General features: G+C 44.5%; 1 protein-coding gene across 1 annotated transcript in view; it reads left to right on the top strand.

Moving 5' to 3' along the window:
* The window catches only part of PAK3 (p21 (RAC1) activated kinase 3), a 114,237-nt gene that overhangs the window by 14,624 nt on the left and 86,617 nt on the right, over nucleotides 1–12,996 (top strand). The window contains exon 5 of the mRNA XM_040629053.1: nucleotides 10,820–11,021. Coding sequence (XP_040484987.1) covers nucleotides 10,847–11,021 — 175 coding nt within the window. The 5' untranslated portion in view covers nucleotides 10,820–10,846. The remainder of the gene's footprint in view (nucleotides 1–10,819; nucleotides 11,022–12,996) is intronic.

The raw sequence follows: 12,996 nt of genomic DNA, 5'->3' as shown, positions 1-12,996 counted from the left end.
GTTACAGTTCTAGAAGATGCTTTGTATCAGACCATACCTACCTCTTCTTCTATAGTCCATTAGGAGCCAGTGACTTGGCTTTTTTAAAGTCTCATACAGGTTCCTTTTTCCAGAGGTTTGAGATCTGTTCTCTTTCTGACAGACTCATTTAGTTCAGCAGAAACAGGGGCCTAAAGCTAAGAAGGCTACCCTAGCATGCTTGGAGTATTTATTGCTTGGAATATACTATCGAATAATGGCCCACACCAACCTCATGCTTTTCACTTTTCACATCCTGGTGAACTCCTACTCATCCTTCAATACCCTGCTCAGGTGCAGTATCCTCTGACCCCTCTGGGGACATAGTATGCTCCCTGCTGCGTCCCTCCAAAGCTTCCTATGCCGAGGGTCTCATTGCATTGTATTTCTTACTGTGTATGTCTGTCGTTCTCACTAGACTGTGAGCTCTTTGAAGACAGGGACTGCTCTTTATCTCTCTCTGTATGCCCTCTGTACCTGACCCAACACCTGCGGCCTATGGGTGTTGGTGGCATGGGGATGAAAGGCAAGGCAATGATGCCTTGGAACAATATCCAATACTTCCCTTATGTACAGACATATGATTATTGGCCCTGATTCCTCATCTAGTAAGATAGCAGTCAGAGAGTCTTGCCCTCTTGTAAACTGTTGCAGTCCCTCTTTTTTTTTAGCACCTTTCATTTTGCAATATACACGCCCTGAGTTGTTTTGTAGTTGTATTTTTATCTGCATATTTAATAAACATTTTATACATATAATGTGCAGCCAGAGATGAAACCCACTGCTCAAGCCTATAATCTCACTTCCAGTGCCTAGCATGGCACCTGGCACATAAGCTTAAGTCAGTATTTGTTGTTTGAGTGTGTGGATGCAGGCACCGATGGGTTACTTAAGAGGCATATTCTTAGAGTTACTGTCGGACCCCTCGGAGGGTAGTAGGTTTCTGTTTCAGTCTCAGGATTCTTTGAAGCAAGAGTCAACCAGAAATCAACAAGAAGAACCATGCAGTTGGTTTCTTTTTCTAGAAAAAGCAATGTTAGGCTGGTGGAAGAGCTTTTTTTGTCCTCTCTTTATACGGCCGTATAACTTGTAGCCCCTCATTCTTAAGCAGGGCAGAAGAATATAGGGCATGCTGAGGCAACCCTCGAAAGGCCAAAAGCAGCGGGTGGTTGGCTCACGTGACCGTGGGTGCAGGCAGCGTGTTAGGCTCAGTCGTAAGGCAGAAAGAGCACTCTGAGTCGGGCCTTGCCTGATGCAGAGTTATAATACAGAGTTATATAATTTATTATGAACACCGGCTTTCCTCTCCTTGTTTCTTCCCAAGTTTTTGTCCGGGGCCACAGTTTAGGCTCCACAGGAGAAATTTAGAACCTACCGACAGATCCCCCTCAGGCCTGCTGACTCCACCTCCTGGCACCAAGCCCTGCTTCTGATTTATCTGCAGTTCTCCTTCCGGGATACCGTATCTTCCCTTGAGGTGAGGGCCAGGCCCCATGATCTCAATCCCGAGGCTTCCCAGGGCCACAGAAAGTCTTACACACGGGGCAGTCTTCCTGTCCTGTGTGTGTGAGCGTTGGGGAAGCAAAGCCGACCTTGTGCTGGAGGGCGGATGCGCTCTCGCATGAACCACTGGTGAGCCACGTCTTCTGTAAGTGGGCAGTGGAGTAATGCCTAGCCTGGGGAACAGACTGCTTGATAGATCCAACAACTTGCAAATGAAGGACTTGTGTAAGCTGGGAAAACTAGCATGCTCCGTTGTGAGGTCATCCTTCAGATCAGGCTTTTGGATTCTCAAGGGATTTCTCTGAGTGGGGTATGATCTTTTCATAGACCCTCAGCCACTTTGGTGAAGACCAAAACGTTGCCTTTGGTCAGGGGAGGAGACGGGGGATTCCAACCACCAAGGCTCTGGCCAACTGAATCTTAATCTCCTATCATCTGTGAAGTGGAATAGATGGAAAGTAGGTCTTGTCACATCCAATTCTTCCTTTAGTATTGGAGGGAAACCTTTTTATTTTTTAAATAGATCGTATTTCCTCTCTCTTTTTTTTTTAAGATTTTATTTATTTGACAGAGAGAGAGCCAGCCAGCGAGAGAGGGAACACAGGCAGGGGGAGTGGGAGAGGAAGAAGCAGGTTCCCAGCGGAGCAGGGAGCCTGATGCGGGGCTCGATCCCAGGACCCTGGGATCATGCCCTGAGCCGAAGGCAGACGCTTAACGACTGAGCCACCCAGGCGCCCCATCCTCTTCTTTAACCGTAACCCCCAGATAAGATGCTGAGATACACGTGCAGCTCTCTTCAAATATGGACACAGAAACTTAGGTCAAGGGCAGAAGCTGGAAAAAGAGTGGCTGCATTTTATGCCGGCTCATCTTCTTTGACCTCCAGATCTGACAAGATGCCATTCATTCGTTCGTTCATTCGAGTGAAATACGAGCTTAGCAAATCGATCTGAATTCCTACTTTAGAAATGATACGAAGGTCTCAGTTGACCCCATGTATCTCCCCTCTTCCAACCTGCAGCGGCCACCTTCTTGCAGGAAACCGATTTGAGGACAGAGTAACTGAGAACAGAGCAAGGACCTAGGACGATGAGCCATGGCACACGGGTTGGAAAACAACATCCAGGCGTCTGTTTGGTGTACAGAAAGCCTTAGCAAATTCAGGAATTGAATTTTTAGGCCTGAATTTGAGGAGATTTGTGGCTTTTTCACTGGAGTGGATCAGGGAAGGGTGTAATTGTCACCCATGCATAGTAACAGAGAGCAGCTAAAACCCCAGAGACCCAAGACGTTGGCTTACCATATCCTGCTCACTGGGGCTGTCTGTCTGCATCTAATTTTTCCTATCTGAATGCCTCCAAGGATACTACGTTCTGTTTTGAGAATTAGGAAATGTTTTATTGCTAGGCTTTGCCTTCCTTCTCCTTTTCCCACACGTTTCTTTGAGGCATCTTTGAAGGTACTCTGCTTGGGTTGTTTTTTTTTTTTATGCTAAAGAAATCATCTTCCTCTGTTCTTTACGCATCTTATTTTCTCTTCTCAGAAGCATCAGTGTTGGAAATGTAAAAGCTGAAACCTGTAGTAATGCATCAGTTTGCAAATATAAATACACATCACATGATCATTAGCATTTTCTTGGCATCAGCTCATGGCAGCATACACAATGAATATTAAAGTGTGGCGCTGCATACGTTTCAAAGCTTAAGAAGTTATTCGAATAAGGACTATTGGTTCCACATATTATATGCAGTATGTGAGGTCTGGATGCTGGGGTCTACCTATTGATCTTCTTATTTGCAGCCTGTCTCTGAAATTTGCCACTATAATAGGCCACCTTATTGGATTTAATTAATGTCAAGTTCCTGCCACCAACAATGGAAGTCACTCATTACAGACATTAGCAGAGAACAGGACTACAGCAGAACTGACCTCATTTGCTGTGTGTATGAGAGCAAACACGAATGTCCTCTGTGTGACCGTGCCTGTATGTATGTCAGTGGCGAGCTATCTTATGCAGGATCTGAGGTTGAAACCAGGCGGCTGTAAAAAGAGCTAGTGCCTGCCTTGCTTGTCCGGCCGCTTCTGCAAGTCCGCCTAACAGGTAGCTCAGCTCCTCCTGATCGAATGATCTTAGAAATGGCTTCCCTCCATTACATGCTGTAATGGTATCTCCCAGGCGAGGCTCTCTGAAACAGCACACCCCTGTCTCTGATAGCAGAGTTCCCTTGGTGAGCGCCCCAGAACAGACAAGCTCCGAAACAAGGCCGTCTAAGAATTGGTTCGACTGGCCGACGCAACCTGTTGGAGTTCTGTCAGTTAATCCCCTAGCCTTGGGTCTTTGGATGAGAACAGCAGGTGAAATCAGTAAGTACTGGCCCCCAGTGGGTTAAATTGAGAAAGCTAGAGCTGTCGTATGACTATGTGGGGAGGATAGAAGTACATGCGTGGGGGGCTGGTTTACTTGGGTGCACACTGCATGGCTCTCCTGGAAGGGAAACTGAGGAGCATTAGAGATTCTCTTCTCCCCTCTTGCACTTTGTGACCTTGAGTAAGTCAAGGTCAGTGCTCTGTAAATTCCTTGTGGTGAGGATGGGGCTGGTACTCCCTTCTTCGCACGATGGCATTCAGCTCAAATGAGGGTGGAAGCTCTTGGGACATTACAGATTTACAGAGTGAAAAATAAAAAATGAGGGGCGCCTGGGTAGCGCAGTCGTTAAAGCGTCTGCCTTCGGCTCAGGGCGTGATCCCGGGTCCTGGGATCAGGCCCACTGCAGGGCTCCTCTACTGGGAGCCTGTTCTTCCTCTCCCACTCCCTGCTGTGTTCCCTCTCTCGCTGGCTGTCTCTGTCTCTGTCAAATAAATAAAATCTTTAAAAAAAAAAAATAATAAAAATATTAAAAAAAAAAAAAGAAAAATAAAAAATGAGGTGTTGATCACCAACTGGTAGCTGACTTCCACGCCATGCCCAGTGGCTTGGCAGTTAGACAACTGCCGGTTTTTCCAAACATGGCTTCTTGGCTCAGACCTGCTTTGAGTAGGCATACAGGCTTTTGCAACCTGATGAAAAACATATTCAGTGCTGCGATAAATGCATAGAATGTATGGAGTTCTGTTTACTACTTCCCATGTGTATTTCCTGCCGGCTGGGAACAAGGCATCGTCCGAGGCAGTGTGAAAGCATACAGTTAGGACTGGGGGGTCCTTACCCTCCAGGAGCTTATGCTCTACTGGGGGAAATGGCATGTATAAGCACTATGTGCAGTTTGAGATGAAGTGATGGATATACCAAGTTGGGCCCATCTGGCTGCCTGTAGTTAGTGGTTGGGCTGTCCCTCGTCCACCTAGCTTGGGAATGCAAGGAGTGTGGGTTTGGAGCCGCTAGGAGACTCAGACCTGGCTCATTCTCCCTGTCAAACGAGGTGAATGTTCTTTCCCTCCTCTTTGGCATCTTAGCATACTATGGGAATTAATCTCTGAAAAGCCGCTAGAAATCTTCAGAACGCAGGTTGCTGTCGAAACGCAGAGCAATGTCTTCCAAATTATAATACGCTGTCCCCTTTGTGAAAGACTTGGTGATTGATCTTGGGTTTGTTTTGGCAATTAAAGACAGTCCCCTACATCATCTTGCATTGTCAGTCGTAAGCTGGTTGGTTCAGTTGCCAATAATGTGTACAGGATGAGTGGGTTTCGTATCAGTGTAGGCTAGTCAGCAAAGCATACCTGGGAGGTCAGCGACCCGTCTTGAAAATGGATGCTTTCGCTTACAAGGAAGCCAAGGAAGGAGCCAGCAGGTAGCTCTTGGATGCTTTTTCCCCACCACCAAAGTATAGTTCAGTGTCCATCGTTCTCCTGGTAGGTGAAAGCAGCAACCTCATCCTCAAATACAAGGAACAGCCCAGCAGTGATACCATTGTCTCAGGAGACACTTTGGCTGACTTTACATCTATACATAATATCTCCAAGTCTGGAGGCTGTTGTTAAAAGCTCAATTAGGTCTTGATCTGCAGAGCTAGTTCTTGTTAATCAGGTTTCCCACATTCTAGAAACTTGAAATACTCTCCTATGTTGTTACATGTTTTTAACATAGAGTTCTGTGACTTGTTTACTCTATTTTTGAGATCCTAAAATCCACCTCCTTTCATAGTGCTCTCGTCAGTTTGGCTGTCATCTGATCAGCTCGAGGTATCTTGCAACCCTATTCTTCATGTAGTATGTCAGAAACATTAGGAAGTACCCCCTGGAAGTTTCCCCTAGGCTACATCTCATTTCTATGTTAGATCCTCTAGTTCGATAGGAAGAGGGTGTTTAGCAGTATTGGTGAGCTCACCGATCTGTAGTATTAGCCTCGTGTGGCTGGTGGTTTGGGGGCTCTGCCTCTGGCTTTTTTAGATTATGGCTGTGCATCTGCTGGCCTGGGCTTTTGTTTTTGATAGGAAGCCAGTATTAGTTTGTTTCTCATTGGGGAAATATGCAAATAAACAGTTACTTCGATTCTGAAAGCAGACAGAATGATACAGACATGTGGGTTGTCTCTGATGGCGCCAGATCTGATGAAAGCATTTCTTTCAGTTGCTTGTGACTTAATAGGAGGCGTTGAAAATCATAGGGTCAGTGTTTCTGGATTTCCACCCTTCATACACCTGGCTGGAGCACCTGTGGCAAATGCGCATGATGGGCATTTTTGATTGTATCCAATTCAACCCTGATGCTGTAGTATGAATTTTGGCCACACTAGCTCTAGTACAATTGATCATCTGTCTTTCCTCTTGACTCCTGCAACATGCGAGTTGGTGGCTTTCTCTTTTAATCTCCTGAGCATTCACTGAGTGTCTGGTGTGACACTGTGTTGATTAAAAGAATGCATTTTTGAGGAATGAGAGATTAATGACGGTTGTTTGTAATGCCTAATTATTTCATCTAAAGTTGCCATAGAGCTTGATTAAAGTTTTCCTGTAAAACGCTTTGCACCAAATCTTTGTGTTAAAACATAAGTCGGGGCGCCTGGGTTGCTTAGTCGGTTAAGTGTCTGCCTTCGGCTCTGGTTATGACCCCGGGGTCCTGGGATCAAGCCCCACATCAGGCTCCCTGCTCAGTGGGGAGTCTGCTGCTCCCTCACCCTCTGACCTTCCCCATGCTCCTGCTTGCTCTCTCTCTCTCCACGTCTCTCTCTCAAATAAATAAAATCTTAAAAAAAAAAATAGAACGCAAGTCAGTGAAAGGCTATATGGTGTGTGTGTCTGTGTGTGTGTGTGTGTGTGTGTGTGTGTGTGTGTGTGCGCGCGCGTGCGCACGCATGCCTGTGTGCACATGCCTGCCCTCACACTTGGGGGTGGGGTAGGAGTGGACTGTGGAGTAGAGAGAGAAAAAAAGCTAAGGAGGAAGGGGAAGAGAAAGTAATCATTCCTAGTACTCTGAAAAAGGGGTGTCCAGGCTCCTTGGCTATCCTGAAACAAGAGGCTCATTTCTTATTGCCAATGACTTTCAATTATAATTACAGAGCATCGGTAAGCCACATTAAGTCCCAAGGGCTGGATCAAAAATATATACCATCTACAGGAGCCACTTGAATTCTCTCTGAAAAACCTAATAGCCAAGTAGTAAATCAAATTGTGAGCAGATATAAACTGTTGCTGGTTGTCCATTAAAGTTAGCTATTTCTCCACGATGCTAAGGGCCAAGTTCTAAAAGTGAAATGAATGGGCTGGGGCTAGATCCAGTGTGCCACTCACTCGCCAGTTTCTGTTCTGTTGCAGAAGTGAACCACAACAGTTAAACTTTAAAGATAAACAGTTTTTTGATTGGGTTCCTAGAGAATAATGGCGCTTTTGTACAATTCTTGAAATAGAGCCTACAGCCGCCCCAAACAAAATAGTCTCTTTCAAGATCTTGGAAATAATGACATCATAGGCAGATTGAACCAGCAATCCATTAATAGGATCCTTTGTAGAAAGCTATCTCAGGGGAGGGACCTGGTTTAGTAAATTGGCATTGTTTACAAACATAACATAATAGAATCCCCCGTTCTACGTTTCTGGAATAATCGGAGACACTTCCCACTTGAGAAACAAACATATTAAGAGCCGAGCTTCCTTACCAGCCCATACCCTTTTTCCATCGGTCTTCTGAAAGCATGCTTTGAAGCACTTGCTTTGAAGGTGAGTTAAAGATAACAAGAGCCTCCTGCACTATTCTTTTGTCACCAAATCAGAATTCTCTGGAATAATTAGGAGATGAAGATTGGTTGTGCCTGATAAAGGATAATAAAGAACTGGAGTAATATCAGGACAACTCAAGCAAAATCAAATCTGAAATGTCTAGGTAAAACCGAATGATGATTTGCTTCATGCTTCACACTTTTAGTGTGGAACTAGACGAGGATTCCTCGGTTTCTTTTCCATCTCTGTGAAAGGTGTATTCCAGTTCCTCTTACAGTCCCCGGATGAGTTGAATAGAGTTAAAACAATTCCAGTTTGCTGGGCAGTAGAAAGGTGTGCCGTATAAGCTGGGTCCTTCACAAATGCCTGTGTTATGGATCACGGCAAGCATGTGGTGCTGAAATTTTGGTCAGGGATTCTGAGTGCAACATAGGTGAATATAGTTGGGGTTTTCTGTCCCAAGTACCCCTTTTTTTCCCAGCCAAAACATACCTGGTCAAATAAGGTCAGAATAATCAGGCAGCTGGAAAAGAAGCAAGACATCTACCTGTTGTGTCTCTAGCCAGAGAGGGAGTAATTAGGAACAAAAAAACACCACTCCATTAGCCACACCTAATTATCAAGAACAAAGGAGCCTAGTATTTTGAATTACGTAGGTGTACTAGAACCCTGACTGGCCCAGACTCTTGCTTGCCTTATTACGTAAGGTCAGCTTCGTATATCATATTAAAGAGGCCATGCCTGTTTCTTTGACTTTCGTCATCTTAAGTTATGTAATATGTCATCAGAAAATATGTTTCATCCAGCTCTCTCTGTGAGATATATTTTTCAGAAACCTGTCTTCTAGGTGTTTCTATTTAAATCCTCAAGTGTTTGTTTGTTTGTTTGTTTGTTTTTGCAATGGCTTTCAAATTTCATTATTTTTACCAAGCTATGTTTTGTGTATCTGAGCTTTATGTAATAATCACCCCATAGTCAGGCATTATTTTTAAACCACCCAAAGTAAAACAAATGAAAAAACACACACAAAAAAAACAGTGCTTTCTCCTGGTGGCAAATTCTTCTCAGTGACTAAATGAAAACCATGAACTATTTCACTACAGAATAATGCTGCTGGTGAAGTCAGTGTTAAACTCACTTTTCTTTTGGAGAAGCAGTGAATTTAGAAGGACCAAATTTAAAATGTAAAACAGAGGGGTGCCTGGGTGGCTCAGTCGTTAAGCGTCTGCCTTCAGCTCAGGTCATGATCCCAGGGTGCCGGGATCAAGCCCAGCATCGGGCTCCCAGCTCAGCGGGAAGCCTGCTTCTCCCTTTCCCACTCCCCCTGCTGGTGTTCCCTCTCTCGCTGTGTCTTTCTCTGTCCAATAAATAAATAAAATCTTTAAAAAATAAACAAATAAAAATAAAAAAATAAAATGTAAAAGGGAATGCAGACCCATTAGCAGTAGTTTCATATATTAGTCAAAATATTTACTAGTACCAGTGGTATCTGTGAGTATAACTCTATCGTTTTTTCACTTTATCTGGTGCTATGGTTTCACCTATATACGAAAATGTAAGGTTAATCAAGTTGTCGTTGGTAACCAAACTTTTATTACTGAGTGTTTCCCCTAGCATGATTACTGAAAAAAAACTACCGAATGGGTCTTCAATTCGTTAAGATAATGCAAGACGTGACAGACACTTCGGCAAAGGAAAGGAAAAGAGATCTCTTGCCCAGATTAAGATCAAGCCGGTCATCGTTAGTTGGCGGTCATCTGTGCAGATGGAGAAACTATTAATTGGTACTCTTGAATACTTAAATTGGAGAAAATTTAGGACATAGTAAAATTTTAAAAATCTTCCGCATCCCATGACTTAAGAGTTCATTACTGTGAATAAAAAATACATTGTAACCCCTAAAGGGATAAAAATCATTATGACAGATTATTTCCCATTACGGCAGGTAATGAGGAGACCCTGGTTGTTGCTGTACTTAAGTCTGTTTATAGTAAATGTTGTTGGAATAAAGTGATCTGCTAAGTTGTTTTTGGAGAGCTCTTATGCTCCTAAATCAGCGCCAGTTAATACTTGATGAATTTACAGAGATTCTGTTGCACTGGGATTTGATTTGCCTTGTGTCAAACTGGAGATTCACTTGGAAGATACTCTTAAGACGTGACTTGAGATGGCAAGACTCCATTGGGGTCCTAGCGGAGGGACTTGAATTAGAATAGGAAAACAGTTGAAAGCAGGAACATTTCCTTGGGGAGTCCACGCTTTTCCAGGTCACTTTACCTTCCAGTGGGATGAAACCTGAACGTATTCAGCCCTAAGCACAAGATATTAACGAGTAATGAAATTAAGAGCAGGTAAGTCGCTAAAACCCTGACTGGTTCTTTCAACCCTGTTACCCAGGCCAACTCCCTTGCTCCCTGTTTCAGGACATAAAACATGACAAGGAGGTAGGTTATGATGTCTCCTCAGGAACTGGTCCTCTCCTTGAAGCTAGCTCCTCTTTGTTCATGGTGACATCTGGCTCGGCTTTCACTTTTACCCGCTACCTGAAGATGGGGCCTTGTTTCCCTGTCACTACACCCGAAGTCTGCTGACACTGTCAGGCTTACTAGATTGTGCCCCAGTTCTTTCTCATAAAACCGTAGAGTATGTTTTTTACATCAGGTACACACAGGTAAGAATCCAATGCCAGCGGCATCCCAGTGTCGAAGCAGCTAACAAATCCTTGTTTGGCGCCATTAAAAATCAACAGCCAAACCTGTGTCAACCCCAGACTTTGAGGAGGTTGTGCTTCCCAAACATCGCCAAAATCAGGGTAGAGTTTTTAAAGAAGGTTGTAAATTGTTCATTAGAAGACTGTGAGCAGACAGAAGAAAATAGAAGGGACTTTATGTGTTTGTGTCTACACATTAAAAAGCCATTAATTATTGCCTTCATTTTCCTCTTTGGGAAATGGCGTTGCTGGTCTTTAGGGAGGCAGCTCCCTCCCCTCTAGAAAAGAAACCTCCCCAAACGGTCATCACAAAACCTGAGACACGTGAGACCAACGCTTTTGTGTCTAAGACGGCAGAATCCCCATTTTACCGGATTGGTTTTTTTTAAGGCTGCTTCTTTCTCAATTCCTGTTTTCTCCTCCTGTTCTGTAGGAGCTGTGCAATCAGTTGTCACTGAAAATGTCTGACAGTCTGGATAACGAAGAGAAACCCCCAGCTCCCCCGCTGAGAATGAACAGTAACAACCGAGATTCTTCGGCACTCAACCACAGCTCCAAACCACTTCCCATGGCCCCTGAAGAGAAGAATAAGAAAGCCAGGCTTCGCTCTATCTTCCCAGGAGGAGGGGATAAAAGTAAAGTATCAGTGGCCGGGCATTGAAAAGGGGCTAGTTTTTTTTCTTTCATTGTCACTTTCTTTCTTGGGTAGTCGTTTCTGCAGCACTGGCTGTGTGGGGCCTGCCTGACCTTTCCGTCTACACCTTCAGAGGTTGCGTTTTGTCAGAGGATAATGTGCGATTGACTTTAACTGCGGGTTTACAGAAAATACACTTAAGCCGTGTTTGCCTTTCACATAAAATTGAATTCATGGTGTTCAACCAAGGGAAGTCATAGCAACGGCACTCTCTTGAATATATGAATAGTGACTTTCTTTCTGATAGCGTAGAGGGGAATTTACAGTAATCCCTTTCTAACTGTAAGTTGTCCTTACTGGAAATTGGAGTATAGGTGGATTTGCTTCTGTGTACCTTTCTGACAACAGTGAAAATACTGAATTGCGTATATGGGAGTCGGTCCGAGTGGTCATGTGATTGTCTCTCTGGCTTTATCACGAGGTGGGAAGACCCTTCTGAGTCCTTTGTTCCCTCTCTCATTTCCCCACCATCAGCCCCATTTGCACTGAGCATCACAACAATATATTAACATGTATCCATGTGTTGTTCATAAAACCATTTGTGATACTGAGGGGCTAGGGAATCTCTGGTAAATAGGGGGCAGGTTGCATTAATTAGCGTGAACTTAAACATGGCTTCTATAAATGTGACTATTGAGGCGGAAGAGAGTGAAACAAGGACCACAGCAAGCTGCCAAAAAGGCAATGAAGGGGAGTGTCTTTAGAAAAGGGACATTCGCCATCCGCTCCTTCAAGGTACAACAGATAACTTTGCAGGTCGCTTACGTGTGTGAATGAGTCCCATGATTTGTACTGTAAGGAAAGACAAAACTCTTATTAGGACCAGGATTGCCTCTTGGTACGTCTCTGTCACCTAAGAGGCGCTTTATCCCCAGTGACCCAGATGGAAAAGATGGAAGTGTTAAACCCCTACATGTGAAGACAAGCAAAAGAACAGCGAAGCGCTTGCGTGGATGGCTAAAAAATGTGTTTTCAGACACCGAAGTGGGTCCCAGATAAAAAACCCTGCCTGCCGGGAGCAGAGGATAGTTTGAGAAATTTCTGGTGTGCCACGCCCGGGAGACCAAGTCTTTGGTGAGCGTGGTGCGGAAGAAAGAACCACGAGACCCTGGAGCTCCTTTGTTGTGTCTGCCACTAGTGTAGGAAGTGATTGAAGCAGGGGATTATGTGCCCGCCGGAATCTTCGCTGCTGTTCAGACTGCCATGCGTTGGAAGCCTTTGAATAATCCCTCTTGCCCTGAAGGGCAAGAGCCAACCGATGCCAACACAAGGTCAGCAAAAACAAAGAGGCCGGCGTTTCTGTTTTGTGTCAATACCTGGGGTGACCTCATGGCGAAACCATTACTGCTTGATGCAAAACTATGCCCACATCTTTCCAGGGGGGAAAAAAGCCAAGCCAAGTTTCTGGTGTATTGGCACACAAACAGAAAAGCCTGGATAACTCCTCTCCTTAAGGAATGGCCTAACCAGTGCTTTCACGTGGAAGTTCAGGACTAAAAAAAAGATCTTGAATTCAAAGTCCTGCCGATGTCTTCTGGGGCCTTCTGGAGCCTCAGCTGCAATTGCTGGCACGCCTCCTTAATGTTAAGGTTGTCTTTATAACGAGTTGCATGTTTCAGATCCTTGAGCCCTTAGATCAGTGTGTGATCCAGCCATTCAAGAAGACTTAGGCCAAACTAACGCATAACTTTGTTGTCAGAATCTCACAAATCCTCCTCTGTCTGCAGATCCTAATGCATGCGGTTCTGACACTATCACTAATGTTGTCTTCTTAATAAAAGAAGCATTAGATAGTTTCACAGAACCTGTCAGGAATGCAAGCTGACAAAAAGTCTGGCTAGCAATGGTGACATACCTTTCCGTGATCTGTTCCGAAGACCGAGAATCTTTGGATCAGGAAGAACCTATAGATGAGG

The sequence above is a fragment of the Ursus maritimus genome (assembly GCF_017311325.1).
Source record: "Ursus maritimus isolate PB19 chromosome X unlocalized genomic scaffold, ASM1731132v1 scaffold_X1, whole genome shotgun sequence".
Lineage (NCBI taxonomy): Eukaryota > Metazoa > Chordata > Mammalia > Carnivora > Ursidae > Ursus > Ursus maritimus.
The sequence above is the reverse complement of the archived record's forward strand: the minus strand, read 5'-3'. Positions and strand labels throughout refer to the sequence as shown.